Source organism: Mchenga conophoros, linkage group LG18 (assembly GCF_057382185.1).
Source record: "Mchenga conophoros isolate Kocher_MC1m ecotype Shallow Benthic linkage group LG18, M_conophoros_male_GT1.1, whole genome shotgun sequence".
Taxonomy (NCBI): Eukaryota; Metazoa; Chordata; class Actinopteri; order Cichliformes; family Cichlidae; genus Mchenga; species Mchenga conophoros.
The window spans coordinates 13805631-13827536 of NC_140543.1; the positions used below are offsets into that span (position 1 = coordinate 13805631).

Sequence of the window (21906 nt, forward strand, 5' to 3'; positions counted from 1 at the left end):
TCATGTTTTGTCCTCTGCAGCCAGGCTAAAATTAAATCTCCAACCACAGAAGCTGTCAGGAGGAACTGCAGCCAAGGCAAGGCTGGGCAGACGCTATCAGAAGGCTGTTGAGGAAACGCAGCCAGACCCCGTTCGGATCCAGGTATGAGGGTATTCCTGCGGGTAGAAGGAAGAGAACAGCCAGAAAAACCAGGGAGGGGGTCCAAGTGTTGAGAAATATACACAGAGCTTGGTTGACAAAATTCCTCCCGGACTGAGTGCAAATTTATTCTGTAGTTTGGGGTTTCAAAGGAGGATAATTCACAGATATCTGTATGTAGCAGCTAATCTCAAGAGGATGGCGAGCACGCAGTGCAGCACAGAGTCAGGACAAGCAGCATGGCAATATGCAGGACCTGAGAGGTGTGAAAAACTCAGCACCTGTGCATGTGGTGGTGGGAAACAGGCAGTGGGAAGATGGAAAGAACAGTCTACCAGCAGGTGGATGCCAGTAGGCTAACTAATAAAAACATGAATCATTTTGGCTTGAAGGTGGAAGCTTGCAACCTCTGAGTCATGATGTAAAAATGAGCCCAACCAGCCATGAGTGCAGTGGGCCATTGCAGTGCTCTGTATGCTACTCTGAGGATTTGAACCAACAAACAAACACCTCGTCATCATTGGGTGATGATGAGGTGTCTAGGCAGAAAATAGAGTGAAAGATAACACAGATGGAGCAGGGAGTGTACACAATGATAGGGCAAGAGAGGGAAAAGTGACTTAAAGGTTTTGTGGGGATGAAAGAACTGAATAAATTATATGGGAGGTTTGAAGGATCACACTTCAACGCATCTGAATTAGGGAACGGCTTAAGCTTGACAAGCAAGTGATTGCAGCACTCAACGTTTTAGAAAGATCAATATTAGAAAAGCAGCCAGACCTGATGGATTAACTGGTAGTGTGGAGGGAAGAAGTGTGTTCCCAGAACCTGTAAAACCATCATCAATAGCTCCTCCTTCAAAAACGTCACAACCACGGGGTTTCAAATGATTATTGTCCAGTAGCATTAACTTTTGAGAGAATGGTGTTCTCAACGACATGCAAAAAAAAAAACTGGACCCACAAGAAGGAAGAGTACATGGTGCATGTAATACACTGTCATCTGAACCAAAACAAAAACATATGTATGTGCTCTGTTTGTGGACTTTCCATCTGGATTTCATAATGAAAGACCACACAATGCAAAGGTGGTCACAGAAAAAGGTCGACAGCGCAGCCATCATAAGGGTTGAGTCCTTTTTCAATGATAGATCATTGAGTGATAAATAAGATAAGTATCACCCACCATTAGCACCGACACTGGAGCCCCACAGGGGAATGTTAAATCATTAGTCTTATCTACTCATACTAATGAATGCTGGCCTGGCTCATCTGATGTCTTTAATGTTGGCTTTGCTGATGATACAGAGATTGTTGGTTTGTTAGTTGGTGTAAACACCAGGAAAACTAAATAAGTTATTTTTGCGTGAGCAGGAAGACACATCAACAGATACCCAGGAAAAATTCCTATGAGAGCCAACAGAAGGTAGCTGTGGATGAAATGTGAGGCAAACTCACACTTATCTCACGTGGGATCACAGACTGGTTTCTTAAACCTGTGATGATCACTTTATTTAAATGTCTTCCATAGTCTCCACCGGAGCACGTTAGGGATTTGGTGGAAGAGGAAATTCACATCATGGATGTGAAGCCATCAGATCTGCAGGAGCTGTGTGATGCTGTCATGGACCAAAATCTGTAATGAATATTTTGGGATTGCTCTGAACGAAAAAAGGGAATCCAACCCTGTACTATCAAAGTGTAGCTAATAAAGTGTCCGGTGAGTGTATTTTTAGTGTGCATTATGAGGGTGTAGTACCGTCTTTGACCAGCAGAGGCAGGCTTGGCGCTGTGGCTTTAAGCACGCTCAGAGAGCGGGGGTTGTAGCGCTGTCTGACAAACGGTGACGTCACCTCCCCGGTCACGCGCCGTTCTGTAACGTGCCAACTTGTACTCTTTGATAGCAGCGCTTCCGTTTTTAAAATACACGCTCGGTACCGTCTAAATATTCCCGAGCCGCGGTGAATTAGTAACGACATCTGCGCGTTCGCGTGTTTGTGACACAGTAAGGCTTCACTTTGTTAAGTTTCACTGCCGATCGGACCCGTTAGCCGGTTAGCCATTGCTAGGTAACGGTAGCTGTCAACAGATCAACGGCTCCAAAGCCGTTAGTCACGGCAGGTACTGAGGTGTTTGTGTGTCTATGTGTGTGTCTGTTAGTTTAATTTCTGCGAGCGCAATGTGTTATAAACGGACGGTTATGTCAGCCGAACTGGGCCCAAGGCCACTGCTGGAAAATGAGGGCTGAACAGAAAGTTGCACAGCTGTGTTTTCTTGACGTATATTTCACCGGTTAGGATGGAGAAGTCCATATGATTGAAATGATCAGTCATTATTTTTCTAATTAACCTGCAGTTGAACAGAGACGATTTATCAGTCAAGTAAAAATGTTTTATTTGTGATTTGTTAGGGTAATTTAAAGGTTTCAACCTCTGAGGTTGAAGGATTATCTGCTCACTAAATACATACATATACTGGTTTACTTTATCAGGCACATTTAAAAACAATTACGTTGTGGGACTCTTGAGCTTTTATAATTTATCATCATCATTATTATTATTATTTGGCCTTTAAATGTCTGTCTGTCTGGTATAGGCGTTGCTGTATAGGGTAGAGGATGGCACTAACAATAAGACAGGAGGCAGAGCTGAAGGTGTGAGGATTTTCATTGGGACTGACCAGGATGGACAGGATTAAAAAAAGAGTACATCAGAGGGACGGCTTAGGTTAAGTGGTTTAGAGACAAAGAGATGAGGCTGAGATGGTTTGGACATATGCAGAAGAGTGATAGTGGATATACTGGCCAAATTATGTTGAATGTGGAGCTGAACAGCGGAAGACCTCAGAGAAGATTCTGAGGACAGAGAAGGAAGCCATAGAAAGGGCTGATGTGAAAGAGGAGGATACTAGGGACAGGGTGAGATGGAGGCTGATTATCTGCTGTGGTGACCTCTAAAGGGAGCAGCTGAAAGAAGTCTGGTATAGGCAAAGCTTCCTGTGGTCTATTCAACATGTCACAATCCTAGGACATGAAATGTATAATTTTATAAAACAATAAAAAGCAGCAAATCCTCCTCTTTGAGAAGCTGGAACCAAGTAATAAATAACGTAACAAAGCATTGGGTGATTTTTATTTCAAATAGTCAGGCATTGTCATAGTTTCCTTCTTTGGGGGGGGCTCTTAAGTATTTCAGTAATGAGTACCTCAAATCAATGAGTGCCTCCCACTTGATTGCCTCAGTCAGATTTCTTTGTTTATAAACCTTAAGAATTACAATTGAAGTGCACAGGAATTTGATGGACATTGGGAATTACTATATTGGAAAAGTATTTAAACTTAGGAGATCATGACTAGAAGATGAGCATGTATTTAAATGTTGGTAAAAATTAGACATTCCTTATGATATAATATGAGGACTCAAAAATGCCTGAAAAATTAATGTAATTTAAAATGTACTCCAAGATCTTGTGACTTGGAAGATTTTCATAGCATGAGGGTAAAACTTTGAATGGCTTATTGTACCAAAACCAGTCACCTGATTCCTGTGTTGTCAGATGTGAACTTTACTCAAGTTTGACTGATTTTTATAAGAAATCATCCAAACCCAGTATTTATGTTCCTTGATTGCAGGATGGAAAATTCAGAGACCAATCCTCCATCGAGGCCCCTAGCAGTGCCGGACAGAGCCATGTTGCGACCCTCCGCCCCGCTCGGTCAGATGTCAGAGTCACCCAGGGCCTCTAAGCACAGGGAGCACTCGTCCAAGTCACCAAGGAAACGACGGGATGGGAAGAGGTCGCAGCGACGGGGGGGCGATCATGAACAGCTGCTGTGGGAGATTGAGCGCCGGAGGTTGCCAGGCCAACACGAGCACTTGGAGCCCTGCAGTTCAGCAAGCGACACAGCGGAAAGTTCTCCTAAGAGGTTTGCACTGCAGGTTGCCAGCTGGTCCTTCGTGCCACTGGCACAGCTCTGCTGCTTGGGACATGAGGTGATGTTCTCTTGACTCCACTGTCTTTCCTTCTCACAGAAGAGCCCACTTTCTACATGGACCGTATCCAGCCACTCACTTCGGACCCAAAGCCTGCATTCTTCCCAACCCAACTTCAGTCATGTAAGCATGAGGGTGCTGAATGAGTCGGACTTTGTGTTTGTTAGGACATTGACACAGATGAGTTTGTGTAACTGAATGAGATAAGATAAATTTAGAATGCTGTGATTGGATATTACCTGAGATGGGAAGGCTTACAAAGTGGGCTACAGATAGTGATCGTCACCTGATCGTAAAGAGTTTCTTTGGCCTTGATTTGTGAACACGCATACAGACAGATTTACCTGCACAATGCCTGTTATCCGCCACACAAAGAAGAAGGGAGATAAAAGGTAAAGGGATGAGGAAAAGAGCATTTTATATATTCTTGTGTTTGGAATTTGACCCCAGCCTGTACAGACATGACCTCAACGTGACCGAGTCATTCATCACGGTTAATGAATGACTAGGCTCCTTGAGAATACTGAATCATATTTATTTAATTGAGAAGACATGGTATCAGTCGGATTTACTTCATTTGATGTCTGTCAGGTAGGGTTACGTTAAACTCATTTAAATATATTATATGTGTTCATTTCTTCTTTTTTGTGTGTGTTTTATAACCTGCCGCGGAGAGACGGCGTTTGTAGTTTTAGGTGTTTGTTTATTCACTTGTTTCTCTATGTCTGTGTCCGTGTCCCAGGCACATCCAAGACCCAGCCAGCCAGAGGCTCACCTGGAACAAACCTCCAGTGAATGTGCTCGTCATCAGGAAAATCAGAGATGAGAGCCTGGCTGAACCTTTCAAAGAGCTCTGCAGGTTTCTAGTAGAGGTACAGGACCCAGCGTTTATAGTGTCATACAGTCGATAATGTACTGCACTCCCATTTTCCACAACAATAAAACTACTGACACTGATTATGTTATTACCGCGTCTGCTGTTAAGAGTATGTTAGTCAGGCAGCGATCAGACAGTTTTCAAAGTTCATGTGTCAGCGAGATAAAAGCTTCGATGCTAGGCTGCTGAGTTAGAGCATCCCCAAAATGGCAGGTGTTTTGGGATAGTTTGAGTTGAGGGTCTACAGGTAACCTGGGGCAAAAAGGACAAAGGCACCCGAAGCTTACTGATGTTTGTGGTCAGGGAAAGCTTGCCTGCATGGTCCAGCCCTACATAAGAGCTGCTAAAGAACAAATTAATACTGACGGATCACACAGGGCGGCACAGACTGCTCTGAGTGCCACGAAAGAAGGTGGCCTGGTCTGATTAAATTATCTTTTATATCCAGCGGACACTACCATGTGTCTGTGTTTTACCAGGACAACAGACTGTGTTTGTTTGTTTTTCTTTCAGAGAAGACAGACTTTTCTTTTTAACAACAAGTATCTCCAAAATTGGGCAACATACATAAATTAATAACAAAAAATAGGCCAGAACAAAAGTAGAGTTTGGGCTGAGCCGTCTCTTTAAAAAGTGATTTCACTTCAGTTTTGTCTGTTGGCGAGTTGTAAACTTCACCCATGTACCTACTGAGAAACATGGCAAAGAACCAAGTGTACACTGACACACTTGTAGACCTTAAGAGCAACAAATAATCATAAAGAAGAATGCAGGAAAGCGTCCAGACATGTAAGTTATAGTCTCGTTTCAAGCAGTTACAACACCTTGTGACCAGATGTTTGTTTTAAAAAAACAAAAAAAAAAGCTGTACTTTGTGAAACCAGACGGTCGGTGTTGGACAGTGAATCCACATATTTGCATTCCATACAGGTGCTATCACTAAGCTAGCTACATGTGTTTGGCACATGTTTAACGTTATTTTGAAAGGCTTACACTTAAGAGATGTCTGTGTGTGTTTTGGCTGTTGTTGTGCGTTTTTGTGTCAGGAGAAGCAGATGATGGTGTACGTGGAGCGCAGGGTCGCAGATGACGCCACGCTGTCGAAGGACGAGGCGTTCGGCTCAATCCGTAATCAGCTCTGCACCTTCAGAGAGGGTGAGACCCAAAGCAACACAAAACTTGACCATTAGAAGACCAGATATTTGTGTTTAGTAAAAGGTGCAATCTTTTGATGTTTATTCTTCAGTAAAAGTGTAAAAATGGCAAAGATGAAGTGTTGAATTATTGATTATGTTACCCTAAGCGCTATTCTATTTCTACTCTTAAGATGACCACATCAGCAATGCAAAGAACTTGCTGAACTTACAGTTTTCCTTTCAGAATGATTACATATTTAAAATTATTTACATTCATTTTTCATTATTTCCTGTGTTTCTGTTTAAAAAAATAAAAAGGGTACTGGAGATGTGTTAAAAAAAACATGTATAACAATGTGTTGTTTCTATTGCATTTCATCTTCTTTTTATAGTATAACTAAATGATCTTTATTTATAAAGTCATCCTTCAAACCAAGATAAAGAGCAGCTTTGCTAAATTTTCTTTCCTGATCTGTTTTTTGTTGGGTTTATTAAATTGTTTCCATTAACTACATTAGCTACAGCCGAAGTAGTGTTGTCAGTGTTGGGTTTTTCTGTTTATTTGTGCTTTGCATCTTTTTGTTCCTATAGCTCTTTAGTCTCATTGTCCCTACTTCATGTAGGTTTTTATCTGAAAGACCTGCCCAGGGTGTACCCCACCTCTTGCCCTGTGACAGCTATGATAGGCTCCAGCGCTCGGATCTTATATTGTAGTACTTTAAAGGATGTGTCGTTGTTTGTTAAATAAGCGTGTTCAGTTTGAAGAGTTGCTATCAGAGAGAGGATGTTGCATGTTTGAACCACTGCTCTGTTTTCCTAGTTAATGTTGTGTTGGATCAGTACCTCACTACATATGGTGGCTGTTTCCTTGTCATTCATGTTATTGGATGCTCCCATGCAGCATTTTTTCCCAATGTGTTTTTCTATTAAAAACACTTAAACTGCCATTAATGAAATATTCTGACAATCTGTGTTGTGACTGTTATAAAGTAGTGCAAAAGGTGAAACTTTAATAAGGGATCCTGAGTATTGAGTAAATATGATGAAAGATGTTGGCAGTGTCTGATGAGGGGGAAATCTTTTAATGGCTCGTGCTTGAAGTAACATTGTTGTATTTTTTAAGCACTTACTTTGTGTGACGTCAGGTTATGATGATATATCCGACTGCATCGATCTCATCATTTGTCTGGGTGGCGACGGGACTTTGCTTTACGCCTCTTCGCTCTTCCAGGTATTGTGTTTTTTTTTCTTTTTTTTTTTTCTAAATGTCAGAAAACCTTATTGACGTTAGCCAAGACCTTTGTAGCGGTGACATAAAAGAAAAAAAAGCGAGTTTTACATTTTCCACTGTTTCTATTTTAATGTAGCGTTTTTAACCCTGGTGAGTAATTTATGACTGTTGCTCCTTCATGTTACAGACTCAGAATAGCAAAATGAATCACATCAAAGACACAATGTGTTTTAGAAGTTGCCGTGTGTGTAATATTATAACAGATGTTCATTTTGCATTGTAATTGCATTATAACCATAACAAATCTTTCAGATTCCTTCTCTTCTGAATGAATGTTTGTTTAAAATATAAAAAGAAATGCTTGGACTTGAATATTTAATTACAGTTTTCCTGTCGATGAGCTTTTCAAAGTATAGGTTGGATCATTTCTATTGTTCTGAGTTGGTTTTAATTTTTACATAATGACGTGCCTTCTCTTTTCCGCAGGGAAGTGTCCCTCCAGTCATGGCATTCCACCTTGGCTCTCTGGGCTTTCTGACACCGTTCAAGTTTGAGTCATACAAGACTGAAGTAGCCAAAGTGTTTGAAGGTAAACTGCAGCTCTTTCTGGATAATAATAGTTTCATTGGAAACTTTTTACCTGATCGGCAATTTTTGGGGGACTTTCAGGCAACGCAGCAATCACTCTGCGCAGTCGTCTGAAGGTGAAGGTGGTGAAGGACATGCTTCAGAGAACAGGAGAGCAGCCGTACAGCGGAGGGCCACAACAACAGCCGGAGCACAATGGACTCCTTCCTCATGGACACACCAACACTGATGCTGGCAGGGTCACCCTGCAGCTACAGGTTTGTTAAAATGGTCAGTGAGAATATCAGCTGCTGGACTGTTTACGCCCCAAAAATAAGCTTGTTGGCTTTTGTGTTCTTGTTTAGAAGCTGAGGTGGATTGTACGTCATTCTGATGATCAGATCATCAGATTAATGGTTGGACAATTCTCAAGATAAACATAAATGTTTCATGATTTTGAAGAATAATTTTAGGAATTTAGTAGGTGGATAGAATGAGCTTTTCTGTTCTTATGAAGCACTCAGTTCCTACAGCACAGGTCACATTTACCCATTCACAGTCAACCCTTCTGGGGTTTCTGGTGTGAAGAAAGTGTGCAGCTGTCAGGCAACAGATGAAACTCTTGTGGCTAGCTTGAAGACACATGGCTGATGCAAACTTTTATTCACGCGGTTATCAGTGCCACTAAATGATAAATTAAAATATTATAATGAGGGCAAGGGTTACAAACCTTCATTGAACGACCTAACAGTTTGATGTCAAAGAGAGTGAAAAAACAGTGTCAGGGCAGGAGAGAAGCATCTGTTAATTAGCTGATTGCTTCGTTGCGTCCCTCAGCTGTTTGTGTACTTTGGAGACAGATGCGCTGAGTTTTCAGTTTACTTTTTCACAGTCATGGCTCCTTTGAATTTATCAGGGTGTCTGTGAGTCTCAAAATGTCTTAAATATACAATTACCAGTAAAAGCCCTTAAATGTATTTCCAGTATGCTGTTTACACACTTTTATCACTCAGTGTGACTGCATCTTTAATGCTGCGTCTGATAGTTTGACTAACCTTTTCAGGCAGGTTTTACCTGTGTAAAAGGCTGATAAAATACTTTATCTAACTGAACACACACTTAAAAGAAATCTTAAAACACAAACCACCTAAGGTTTTTGTGGGAAACCCTGAAGATGATGATGATGATAGGGTTACCAGCCAATCAGCCTGCAAAAAAACAACAGTATGTTGAAGGATTTCAAAATTAGGACTTCTGAAAATGTGAGACTATGTATGAAAATGAATTCTTAAACAGTACTTTTGTTAAACCTTTTAAGTTAAAACTGAAAGTCTACATTCCAGTCACAACCTGATTATTTGATTTAAAATCCAGTTAACTCTCTAAAAGCCTTAGGTTTAACTTTTGTACCTGAGATCATTGAGATGCCAAGGAAAGCACCACAACCATGTTGCTGTTTCCTTGCGGGTCTCTAAAATGCAGTCCTTTTTAAATCTATCATATGATTAATCTCTCTGAGGTCCTTTAGATTCAGCAGCTGGGACCTCTTAGTTCCCAGTTAAGTTCCTGTGGTTCCTTAGTTCCTGTAAATATTTGGGCTCATGGGACTGCAGTTTGGCCTCCTTGTTAATTCCCGATCACACTCCTGCACGCCATTAAGATGATGGAACCTGACTGTGTGTGTATGTGTGTGTAGTCTAGGGCTCAGTGAGGGATCATCAGCTTGGTTGCCATGGCAACAGTCATAATAAAGCTGCTCGGGAGAGAAATTCGGATGTTATGAATGTTTGTTGAGCCAGTTTCCAAGGATACTGTGGCGTCAACAGTGGAGTCAGTGCCGAATGGATATTTAATGATTCCTGACGTTCTCGGTTTGACACACTGTGTAACTAGCGAACACGACACACACACATAGCCTCTCTCTCTAAGCACAGCCCTCTCCTTAGTCCTCTCACCCCCCTGGAGTTTTTAGGCTCATCGATAAAAGACAGTGACGGATTGTTCTGATCCCTGAGCTTCAGTTTGACCTCACATTACATCATGTCTGCTTGCACCCAGCAGGATGTTTGCGTTGTGCTCAGCTGACGTCAGTATATCTGTCAGACATCACAGCACGGCGCTGCAGCAGGCTGTGAGACTCACTGAAGTGTGGAACATGATTTGTTTGCAGTCAGTCTGCTTGTACTTTTTTCTTTCTGTAATGTACTAGTTTATTGTTTTATGGAGTACACTGAGCAGATTTAAGGCTGTCTTCAGGGAACACATGGATATGTTATTCTGTGTTTTACTGCTCAATGGGTGTGGAGTTTATTTACAATTTACATGACAACCAGTTTGTTTATTAGACCTTCATCTCCAACCAGAGGCTTCCTTTTATTAGATTTGCTTGTTTGAGTGTTTGGTGGAAAAATCAACCAGATATTTTGCTGAAATTTTAGTGCCAACTTAAAAGGACAAACTGATTTAATTTTGTTGTAAATAGCACCACCATGTGGATATTAACAGCATGACACTCTGGCAAGTTCATACAATCTTTTCTGCTGTCTCCATACAGTCTATATACAGTTTCCTTGATCTGTAAAATCACAACCATTGCTACAGTTTTATTTTTTAACTGTGTTTTAGTGAGCCCGAGCTAAAGACATTTATTTGCTTTTTCATTTTACTGCACTAAATTCACATTTATAGATAACTGCTCATATTAACTCATTCACTGCCAGCCATTGGCAGTGAATGAGTTAAACCCATTGACTCATTCACTGCAATTGACGGCTATAGACGTCAATGGCAGTGAATGAGTTAAGTATGTGTCATTTGGTCAAAAGATGGCACTGCAGTTGCATATTTTGGGTCTTCAGTATTCGGAGAGAGGATTTATATCCTTTCTAAGAACATGGCAGAGTTCCCTAGGCCTTCTGATCTTATCTATGGTGTGTGTGTGTGTGTGTGTGTGTGTGTGTGTACACGTACATGTGCAGGTGTTGAATGAGGTGGTGGTGGATCGAGGACCCTCCTCCTACCTGTCCAACGTGGACTTGTACCTTGATGGACGACTCATCACCTCAGTGCAGGGAGACGGTGGGTCTGTGCTTCTTCCAGAGCACTGATTCGGTTTCTACTAGAGCTGAAACAAAGTGTTTGTGTACAAATAAACTCAAAGGCAAATGTTATAAACTGCCTCCATCTCACTCTGTTCTCCAGGTTTGATCGTGTCCACACCTACAGGCAGCACGGCGTACGCGGCTGCAGCAGGAGCTTCTATGATCCATCCCAATGTCCCCGCCATCATGGTCACTCCCATTTGCCCCCACTCGCTCTCTTTCAGGCCCATCGTGGTTCCTGCTGGGGTGGAGCTCATGGTAAGGAGGAGGTTGGAAACATCTTTATTGTGTTTTGTATATATTAAATGTTCTCTCAGTGCTGACGGAAGGAAAAAACTAAATCATATTTAAATGTTGCCAAACAACAATTATGAATCTAACATAATCTATAGAAGTCCATATTGCTAGAAATCCAGCATCTTTTCCCCCCCACACAACAGTGCGCTTTCACACCACACTAATAGCCCAAACTCACTCACTGTATTCACCTTGAGCCAAAATAACGCGAAAAGAGCCATCAACACGATCTGCCAACACAGTATAAAGGATGCAGCTGCCATGAGATCAGCTACTGGTTAGTGAAGTCCCATTTTGAAGCCTATATTTTAGTGTTTTCACCATTGCTACCTTGGCTTAAAATAAACAAAACCAAAAGATGAACAGAGGAATGGTCGCATCTGACTGTGCAGCTGTTCGCACATACGCTAATGACATGTCAGTCACAAGTCACCAGCCAATGAGTGTACTACAGATAATCCTCCTCTCTGAAACATGGTATCACCAAGATTTACAAAATAGACCTTTGGGCAAGATGATGAACCCCAAGTTGTTCTCTGATCCGACCAGAGAGTGAGTGTGTGAATCTTAGATAGGAAAAAAGTGCTTCTATGAATGGGGGAATGAGGCATGGTTTATAAAACAAGTACAGTAGAAAAAAGCTATAAAAGAACCAGTCCATGTACTATTTAGTGGCCGCCCCCCAACCCAGCTCAGACTGTGTCTTATGGGCACAACAAATGTGCGTGTCTAACCTTACTGCACAAGAAGATCTGTTCCAAACGTGTACCACCATTCTACACAACTTAATTAGTTCTGATTGGATTTCGTCTCAACAGACTATCTTCAGCTCATTCATAAAAGTGTCGGTACATTTCATCATAGCTTTTGTCCTCGTGCATTAGTTTTTATTTAGCTATTGTTTTGTTTTTGTCAGAAGAAAAGGCCATTGATGAAATGTATTGGTCAGTGACATTAACACTGGTCTGGAGGCATCTACAAACAAACACCAGGTAACCTAACATGCAAGTCTTTGGACTGTTAGAGAAAACCCACAATCCTCCGGGTACCAGGTCAGGCGGTTCGAACGAGCAAGCTTCTTGCTGTGAGGCTGGTGGTCTGTCCATCACTTTATTACAGGCTTAAATATCTTAATTAAATTTTTACCCCACCGTTGTGGAATAACTCCAGTAACCCTCTTACTTATACCAGCTCTAACAAGGGTTTGAATGAGAAATATTGGATACATTTCATAAAATTGTTCCTGTCAGCCGCTCTGAATTATAGTCACTTTGTTTTATCTGGTAACAACAGCAGTTTTTGCATTGGTGCTTTGGTTCATGGCCAGATGCTCACAAAATGAGTGACGTGCCCTTTGTTCTCATCCGTAAGTTTGTCAGTGCTGGTTAGAAAATGCTTTAAAAGTAAAATGGAGCTGCTCGCCTGGCTGATGTTGTTTTAACTCTAACACTGACAGTCTGTCCTCGCCTTCCTTGAAACAGATCACGTTGTCCCCTGATGCCAGGAACACTGCCTGGGTGTCGTTTGATGGCAGGAAGAGGCAGGAGATCCAGCACGGAGACTGGTAAGCACAAGTGTCGACGTCTGTAACAGATTCACTACAAATACTTTTTTCCCTCAGTTTTAAGATGATTCTTCCGTCTGTTCTTCTACCCACAGTATTAAGATCACGACCTCCTGTTATCCGGTGCCATCGATCTGTTGTCACGACCTGGTGTATGACTGGTTTGAAAGTCTGGCTCAGTGTTTGCACTGGAACGTACGCAAGAGGCAGGCCCGACTCGCAGACACCTCTGACTCGTCAGACACAGAAAACTGACTGGTATTGTTGGGGTTCAAAGACATTCACCTGAAGCTCTCTGCAGCAGCCCGGAGAGAACGAAGGGATCAGGTTTGTTCAGAGACGAACTGAGGAATCGTCTGCAACCAAATCAGCGTCAAATCAGCGGTGCACAGTGATCATTTGCACCCCAAGTCATCAACGCATTACAGTCCAGTGAATACACACTGTAGTTTATGTGTATCTTCCAGAAAGAAAGCATGTTTCATCTTACCCGGGAATGGAAAAAAAAAATCTTAACAATTGCATGATGATGACCACCCGAAGCTCCTCATGAGTACTAAACAATCATCAATGATAAGTGTAAGAGTGCTAGATGTTAGCGACATAAACGTAGAGATACACTGAAAGCTGAAATGAAGCAAACATACTCTTTGTACTCAACCTTTAAATGTACATTTGTAAATACAAGAATCTAGGATTAATTTATTTAACGTCATATTTATGTAATATCTGAATATTTTCAGGACAGGAGTTTGAAGCAAGTTTAAGAAAACAGTCGACTTAAAATGAAATTTCTATCACGGAGTAAACCAAAGACGACTGTATGTGATTGTTTTCTACTTTATGAACGTCTTGTGGAGTTCACGGCCTACTTTCTGTTCTCACCGTAAAACACTTCATGTTTCAGCTGCCTTACAAACTTCTCAGCCTGAGTTATAATGCAAGTCAGATTTCTGTGTCGCCGTCGTTATCAACAGATTGTGAAATGATTAAAAGATGTAGCAGGAGCCAAACTTAAAAATAAAGAAAAAACAAACTTTTTTTTCCTTTTTTCATCTTTATGTGAACCCAAACTCTCCCTTCATCAAATCAGTTTTTTTTTTTTTAGCTCTTATGAGAAAACTAGTAGTTCTAGTTAGCCAGTAAAAATCATTCAATAAGCACATTTTCTACAATTACGTGTCATTCACTGCTGTTTCTCTGGACTGATGTTAGCACTGCTGCTGTTTTTAGATGTAAGTCTTGCCATGTTTGCTTCACGTTTTGGTGCGCTGCACACAGTGAGCCAGGTATTTAAAATTAATTGTCAGGAAGTGGGTTAAAGCGCAGGTAAGCAAATTAATGGAAGCATGTCTCACCCCAACCGGTTGCAGCAGATGGCCCCGCCCCTCCCTGAGCCTGGTTCTGCCGGAGGTTTCTTCCTTTTAAAAGGGAGTTTTTCCTTTTCCACTGTCACCAAAGTGCTTGCTCATATGTTGGGTTTTTCTCTGTATCTATGAAGCGCCTTGAGGTGACTTTTGTTGTGATTTGGCGCTATATAAATAAAATTGAATGTTTGTGGCACTGAAATAGAAATTTGTTTATCTTAAAATTTTGACTTGTTCAGTAGGTAAGATCAAATTTGGTATACCTCAAAATTTCAACTTTGTTCTGCCTGACTTTTTTTTTTTTTTTTTTTTTTAATTCAAAGGCAGAAACAAGCTTTCATACAAATCTGATGATTGGGTGAAGATTTGGTGTGGTGTGGCCAAAAACACCTTGTATTTTTTTAATGTGCTAGAGCGTGCTGGCACGTACAATCAGATTAGGTCCTTTCAGGTCTCTCTTAGAAGATTCATGGCAGGACCGAAGAAGTTTGATCCTTGGGAATGCAGTCCCTCTTTGGGTTTGGAAATTCTGGAATCTGTGAAAAAAAAAGCCATTCTGTCCCTGATTTGTAGTGCTTACTCGCTCCAATGATACTTGACACAAAGGTCAGGTAGTTTGAGGGATAAGTTGAGTTGGAGTCACACATTCAAACGAGTGGCCAGAGCAGGACATTGAAGAAATAATCCCACAAAAATCCCCCACTGCCCTATAATCTGTCCAGAAGTCAAAAGATCTTGAAGAGGAGAAGAGATGGGCTAAACTAAAACATTTTAAATTAATCAGTGCCTTTGCTACATGTATTGCAAATATTTGTGGGGGAAAAAATTAATTTGTTTTTGGTGGTCACAGATCTAATATTAGAAACAAAATCACAGTGCTCATTGTGCTTTCTATATTTTTATTGCAATGATAAGATACATATATACTTCCAGACATCCAATTTTATTAAATTATACTCCAATATTGCAGGAGACAGTCTTGAGAATGATATCAATCCAAATGTGGACAACTAGGTGATCAAAAGACACTTTTTTTTTTTTGTTTTGACCACAGATAAAACATGGAGGTTTTACAGTTTTTTTTCCACTTTCATTATTTCTCCCGGAAATGCGTGATGAGAAGCAGCAGCAGCATAGAGTAATACTACAATATACAACAGACCGATACTGTGCAACAGTCAAGAACAACTGGGAGAATCTTTTTTCCCCTGCTCTCTCTTTTGTGAAATATTTATGCCAATATTCAGAGAACAGCCACTGACACACTGGCAACTCAGGAAGGGGAAAAAAAAAAGACACTACCCCTTCTGGGGAAGAAAAAAAAAAAAACACATAAACAAGACGACATCGTGGTCATTAGAGCGCTAAATGGAAGTACAGCAGACAAAGCAACAAACTACAAAGGCTAGAGGAGAAACTAAAAGAGTTGTAGAGAAAGCTGTGTGGATTATTTTAAAATATTACTTCATCAGAGTGTGTGGGGAACCGGCAGGTCACTGTTAGTGTTACGCAAACCTCAAGTTAATGACTGACCACTGTTTGTGAGACACATGGCACCACACAACTAACCCACCGTGTCACAAGTTCAACAGTTTTGTGGCAAATGTATTTAAAAAAAAAAAAGACAGATAAAAATGCTGATATCTAATAGACTCCCACTGTTGTTACCTTTAAATAATGAGTACACTTTATGATCATATTAAAAACAAAAATAGATACTCTGGGGATTAAAGTTACACCTCCTACAGAAAAGCAGGGGCAAACTTTGATTCTTAGACTGAGTAAATGCATATATCTGATATATCAATAGAATCCATTTATAAATGATACATTTCTATTTTATATTCTGAAATAAACTTCTCGCTATGACTAAAAACAACATCTAAGACATTTCTAGCCAGAAGATAATGTGAAGGAACAGCTTGGACCACGGTTAGTGGCACCACAGCCGCCAGCTGGATTCACAAAGCGACGCCCGCCAACTGCTGTGTGGCGGCTTGTGCGAGACGAGACGGGGACCGACATGGTTGGAGTCTAGTGCAAATGCCTTTAAACGGTTTCATTGAGACCAACAAGTCTTTGTTTAGCTGCACACTAACGACAACCGTGCTGTGCTTTTTCTCTGTGAAAGTTGTGTTGAGTTTGACAGGACAGTAACAAAACTAATTGACCCGAACACGCCTTGCGCTCAGCTCTCCCTCTTAAAGCGTGCGTCGTCGTGAGCTGTGTTTGGCACTAGAGTTTGCGTAACATTATTATCTGGTTCTGTTTGCAAATGAATGAGCCGACTCTACCTCTCCTTGCTTTAGTTGTACAGCAAATGTTGCAATTTTTGTTTTTAGTGAAGTAGGCCCTGCATCCCAGTTGCTCACACTAACTGTTAAAGATGAGTCCCACATTATTAAACATGAACTAGAAGTACTTCACACAGTGTGTACAGGATTGCACTATGATCATAAGCCATTAAAAAAAAAAAAAAAACTGAAAATAGCAAGTACCTCAAAGAGCTGAACGCTCTGCTGTCCAGAAGCTCCATCCAGCCACATTATAGTTGATTTGCTTATTTTTTTCTTTTGAGTAAACTACAGGTTTTGGTCCATCTGGTGAGGTTCAGGTTTCAAAGCTGACCCGCTGGTCATTTTGCTGCCTGAGAAAGCTATCAGACTTGCCGCTCCTGGCACAGCTGGCTTGCTAAATTACCACAAAATGTGAGAGAACAGTGGCTTCCTGGCTTTCTCCAGAACTACCGTGGATTATACCGACAATACAGAGCTCCTATGACAAAAAGGTGGCCAAAAAACAGAACGTGTTTTATTTACTGGTCAGTTTAACACCATCATTCTTTAAACTCATACCTACTCTAGGTCTGACCTCACATACAAAACATCCAAATGAATCCATTGATGGGATATAAATAAGAGACATTGGTTTGAACTGACACAAAGAAAAAGAAAAAAGTGGAGGAGGTCTGGTCTGATGGATTCCTCAGGCAAATGTGTCCGGTGGCAGTTTCATTTATACATAAATAACATTTGGGTGGGAGGAAACGGATCCACCGTAAGGCTTCTTTTTAAACATTGTTTCCCCATTGTTGTGGGTGTTAACTTTTCAGTGTTGCGTCTATCTCGGTACTTTAGTGGAAGATCTCAACAACAAGAGATGGAACCTCTCTGCAGCCTCAGAGAGGCTGGACCAGCAGGTCCTGGGATCACAGCAGGGAGGGAGGGAAGGACAGAGAGAAGTAGAGAGTGATGGGATTGGAAGAAGTTTATGTTTGAGCAGTCTGAGGTTTAGTCTCACTCACAAACCGTTCTTTCCTTTCTTGTGTCTCTTCATCTTCCTCTTCTTCCTCCTCCTCCTCCGTGTGCTGCTCCAGCTCCTCCCTGGTGATCATCTCAAAGTCGTTTCCGTTGCTGTGCTGTGAGCCTTCATCCTCTCGGCGGTCGCTGTCTGTGTCTGACTGGCGTTCCTCCGTTCCTTCCCCTTCCGCTTCCTTACCCTCCTCCCGCCCTACCTCTTTACTCTCCTCTTCATCCTCCTCCTCTTCCTCGTAGCCATCCTTCTTTTCACTGTCCGACTTCTCGTCGCTGTCTGACTTCTGAGCCTTGGTGGAAGTGCCGCCGTCCTTCTCGTCTGACTTGTCTGTGCCCTTCTTCTCGCTGCCTCGAGGTCCCTTGTATTCATGGGTGTAGAGCGGCCTGAACGAGTCGATGAAACCAACGTCTGCTGTCAGGTTGGGCAGGAACCAGAAGTGATGGCGCCCGCCAGTCACCAGCCAGATAATGAGGAAGAGAATGCAGCGAGCTGAGGAGACAGGAACCAAGCAGTGAGATAAACTTAACACACACCTGGCATCAAAAAGTGGAGGAGAAAGAGAGACCATATTTCTCCCACATTAGCTTCTCATCACTGGCTCCCTGTTAAAACCACAATTTAAAGTCCTTCTCCTCATACAGTCCTGAATGATCAGGCCTGATCTTATCTTAAAGACCTCACAGTATCATATTAACCTAATGAGACACTGTTCTCAGACTGCAGGCTTAAGCTGTGTCCACACTGAAAGCTGACAGCTGGTTGCTTGCAGACACACCAGGCTACGGTTGCCTAGGCAACCCTATATTCTATTTACTAACAGGCTATATGACCATTTACAGTATTCTGCGCTCTCATTGGTAGTTGCCTCAATCAGTCTCCTGGAAGCTAAGAAAAGTTTATTACATACTTTAATACATACCTCACATACAAGGTTTTAAATAATCAGGCCCCATCTTATCTTAATGACCTTGTAGTACCATATCACCCTATTAGAGCACTTCGCTCTCGCTCTGCAGGCCTACTTGTTGTTCCTAGAGTATTTAAAAGTAGAATGGGAGGGAGAGCCTTCAGTTTTCAGGCCCCTCTTCTGTGGAACCAGCTTCCAGTTTGGATTCGGGAGACAGACACTATCTCTACTTTCAAGATTAGGCTTAAAACTTTCCTTTTTGCTAAAAAAGGGCTGGACCAGGTGACCCTGAATCCTCCCTTAGTTATGCTGCAATAGACGTAGGCTGCTGGGGGATTCCCATGATGCATTGAGTTTTTCCTTTCCAGTCACCTTTCTCACTCACTATGTGTTAATAGACCTCTCTGCATTGAATCATATCTGTTATTAACCTCTGTCTCTCTTCCACAGCATGTCTTTTATCCTGTCTTCCTTCTCTCACCCCAACCGGTCGCAGCAGATGGCCCCGCCCCTCCCTGAGCCTGATTCTGCCAGAGGTTTCTTCCTGTTAAAAGGGAGTTTTTCCTTCCCACTGTTGCCAAAGTGCTTGCTCATAGGGGGTCATATGATTGTTGGGTTTTTCTCTGTATCTATGAAGCGCCTTGAGGCGACTTATGTTGTGATTTGGCGCTATATAAATAAAATTGAATTGAATTGAATTATCAGGTTCCGTCCGCTTTTGGTCCCCATGGGTTATTTTGTGAATCCCTTTCAATCCTCTGCTGCAGTTTCTAAAATTAGAATGGGAGGCAGAGCCTTTAGCTTTCAGACCCCTCCGTCGGTGGAACCAGCTCCCAGTCTAGATTTGGGAGAACCTTCTACTTTTAAGATTAAACTTCAAACCTTCCTTTTTGATAAAACTTATAGTTGCTGGATCAGCTGACCCTGAACCATCCTCTACTTATCTCAGCAGAAATCCAACTTAAAATTGTTCATGTGCTGCCTTAATTTTTCATAGAATATCTTTTACATTGCAAAAGTGGAGAAAAAGGGTGGGAACTGCGGAGATTTCCCTCTGACATATGGCACAGTTTTCACAAAATAAATACAGAACACAGTCTTCAGCTGTGGAAATGCGTCTCATCTACAACATGTATTGGCACAAATTTCATCACATCCCTGCCCGGACCAATGATTTTATTACTGTTTGCACTTACCGACAGCTAGAAGCAGGATGCTGGCCACAAAGCAGCCAGCTGCAACACTTAGATAATACACGCCAACACGCATTTCAGCTGGCCACAACGGAAACAGTGTGGCCGCTATCACCGCAATAACTGAAAGACAAAAACCAGGAAAATTCGTGTCAGATAACTCTTTCATTCTGTTTTTGATAGTCGAGGAGAAGAACTCAGCCGACTTACCGAGAATCAGACCCATCGCAAACGTCTTGAAGTGGACGGGATCATAAATCCACACGTACACCTGCAGGAGAGAGGCACGCTTTGAGTACTTCACAAGCACTTCCTGTGTAGATTTAACAATCCTGCAAACGCACTCACCTCTGTCAGGGCGCCCCAGGGCAGCTGTGGCTACAATGTAGCTTGCCATTACCGGTGTGTGAATGTGTGTGTGAATGACTGAATGTAGTGTAAAGTGCTTTGGGGTCCTTACGGACTAAGTAAAGCTCTATACAAATACAGGCCATTTACCATTTACGTACTCACCTCATTTCCATCCAGGAACAGCTGATCTTCGTGAGGCTCCAATTTAAACTTCTTCTTCACCTCTTTCTTCTTTTTGGGGGTCCCAGGACTGTCATCCTGTCCGATCAAATCAAAAGTACATTTAAAAAATAGACTTTATTTGAACCGTTATAAGTTAATTTAAACTGTGGAGTTTAAATTGTCAGGGTATGTTGTTAACATTCAGCTTAGTCATGCTTTCTCTTTGCCAACATAGACCAGACACCATGTAAATATGACTTTGAACTGGGCGTCTTTCCAGGACATCTACAGATCTGTCTCTATGCGCACTTTAAACTCTCAGAGTCAACATATCTGCCCATTTACTGTCAGGTTAGGATGATCCCATCAGCTGGGTCAAGGTAACTCGAAACAAACATGCAACTTTGGTTCCACCTGGGAACAAGCAGCTGAAGGTAAACTGTTATTATCCCAGTGAATAAGGCACATTTCATTTTGTATTCAGAGGGTCACATACACTTTTCTCTTTCTTAGTTTCAACTGCCTCGGGTTCTTTCTTCTTCTCTTTCTCCTTCTTCCCCTTTTTCTCCTCTTCTTTGCTGCTGTCACTCTTGGGCTTTTCCTTCTCCTTTTCTTTCTTGGTGTCCTTCTCTGTTTTTTTCTTCATCACCTTGAGAGCTCGGTGGAAGAACTGTTTCTTTAGAAGCCTACAAATAGAGAAAGAGGACATCAGATAATGAAAGGCTGTAAATACCGATGTGTGTGATTCACCGACAAGTAAAACGACTGGTGAGTTTACAAGAGTTGATAGCTGTGCTAGAACATAGTTAAGTTAATAAAAAGGTTTTATATAAGCATATGGATAATCTTTTTTTATCAGTTATTCAGCATTTTTTTTATCATTCAAATAATTCTGTAAAAAGTTTATTCAGGTTCCAGCTTCTCAGATTTAAGTATTTGCAGGTGTTTTTAACTTTCTAACATATTAGACAAAATAAAGAAATCATCATCAATGATGAAACAAATACAGGAAATAAACACTACTTAAACTTGTTAGTCCTTTGCACTGGTATTTGTATTCACTGAGCTCTTCTTTACTGTATGGGGTTATTTCCATCTTGTTTATATGTATAGTAAGGGTTAGCTGCAACCCCACATGTTAGTAACTCTACTGCCAGTGCTAGAAGCAAAAATATACTGTTATGTGATAAAAACCTAGCTTGTGTGGTAGGATGTGTTCCACGGGGCAGCTACCTATTGCAGTAATCCACCGCTGACTCCCTGGTGGTGAACAGAGCCTCCTCTCCCTTCTTGGCTTTGGCCCACTTGGAGTCCAGCAGACAGTCCACAGCCTTGGAGGCTAAATGAGGAGATGCAACAGACACACAGCACTGAAGGTGTACTGAAATGACAAAACACTCTGTGGACTGTTCAACGTATTAATAAACACAATACGAGACAGAGCAGTAGGCACATCAACAACAACAACATGCATCAGTGATGTGGACGGCCTTTAACATGAAATAGTACATAGATTTTTATTTTTCACACTCTTAAGCCTTAAACAGTCTTAACTTCTGCTTCCAAGCTATTGATCAACACAATATGAGGCACAGCAGGAGGCACTCGAGAAGAAGTCCAACGTAATCATCACTAAAAACTTCTAATTGCTGACTTTTTTTGGTCACTTTGGAACAGTAACTTGAAAGAAGCTGCAGATTCAGATGAT

The 21906-nt window shown here is 41.6% G+C and overlaps 3 protein-coding genes across 6 annotated transcripts in view; 1 reads left to right on the forward strand and 2 right to left on the reverse strand.

The window, feature by feature from the left end:
• On the reverse strand, window positions 1-2117 carry gpr160 (G protein-coupled receptor 160). Its single transcript, XM_085255120.1, is given in 4 exon segments — window positions 1-82; window positions 84-323; window positions 361-649; window positions 1898-2117. Coding segments are annotated over 4 exon segments (831 nt in total).
• nadkb (NAD kinase b) lies at window positions 1979-15610 on the forward strand. 4 transcript variants are annotated; one of them, XM_085253374.1, is made up of 12 exons: window positions 1979-2259; window positions 3770-4063; window positions 4170-4253; window positions 4873-5002; window positions 6054-6162; window positions 7289-7374; window positions 7861-7963; window positions 8044-8219; window positions 10920-11019; window positions 11143-11300; window positions 12821-12903; window positions 12999-15610. In XM_085253374.1, the coding sequence occupies exons 2-12, from the start codon at window positions 3771-3773 to the stop codon at window positions 13156-13158; spliced, it is 1482 nt and encodes a 493-aa protein (XP_085109500.1). In that variant the 5' UTR covers window positions 1979-2259; window position 3770; the 3' UTR covers window positions 13159-15610. The 4 variants fall into 4 exon arrangements, with proteins under 4 accessions (XP_085109500.1, XP_085109501.1, XP_085109503.1 ...); XM_085253375.1 differs by having other exon boundaries at window positions 1979-2143; XM_085253377.1 differs by lacking the exon at window positions 1979-2259 and adding an exon at window positions 2872-3055.
• sec62 (SEC62 homolog, preprotein translocation factor) overlaps window positions 15153-21906 on the reverse strand; it is a 15226-nt gene continuing 8472 nt past the window's right edge. Inside the window, exons 3-8 of the mRNA XM_085253379.1 lie at window positions 21432-21537; window positions 20695-20884; window positions 20199-20294; window positions 19896-19956; window positions 19689-19808; window positions 15153-18074 (exon numbers count right to left, since the gene is read on the reverse strand). Of these exons, the coding sequence (XP_085109505.1) occupies window positions 17539-18074; window positions 19689-19808; window positions 19896-19956; window positions 20199-20294; window positions 20695-20884; window positions 21432-21537 (1109 nt within the window). The 3' untranslated portion in view covers window positions 15153-17538. The remainder of the gene's footprint in view (window positions 18075-19688; window positions 19809-19895; window positions 19957-20198; window positions 20295-20694; window positions 20885-21431; window positions 21538-21906) is intronic.

Excerpts from the sequence above, each read along its gene's own strand:
- nadkb (XM_085253374.1), top strand. The coding sequence starts at position 3,771 with ATGGAAAATTCAGAGACCAATCCTCCATCGAGGCCCCTAGCAGTGCCG. Across the intron at positions 6,163-7,288 it reads GCTCTGCACCTTCAGAGAGG|GTTATGATGATATATCCGAC; the intron begins GTGAGACCCAAA and ends GTGTGACGTCAG. Across the intron at positions 8,220-10,919 it reads GGGTCACCCTGCAGCTACAG|GTGTTGAATGAGGTGGTGGT; the intron begins GTTTGTTAAAAT and ends GTACATGTGCAG.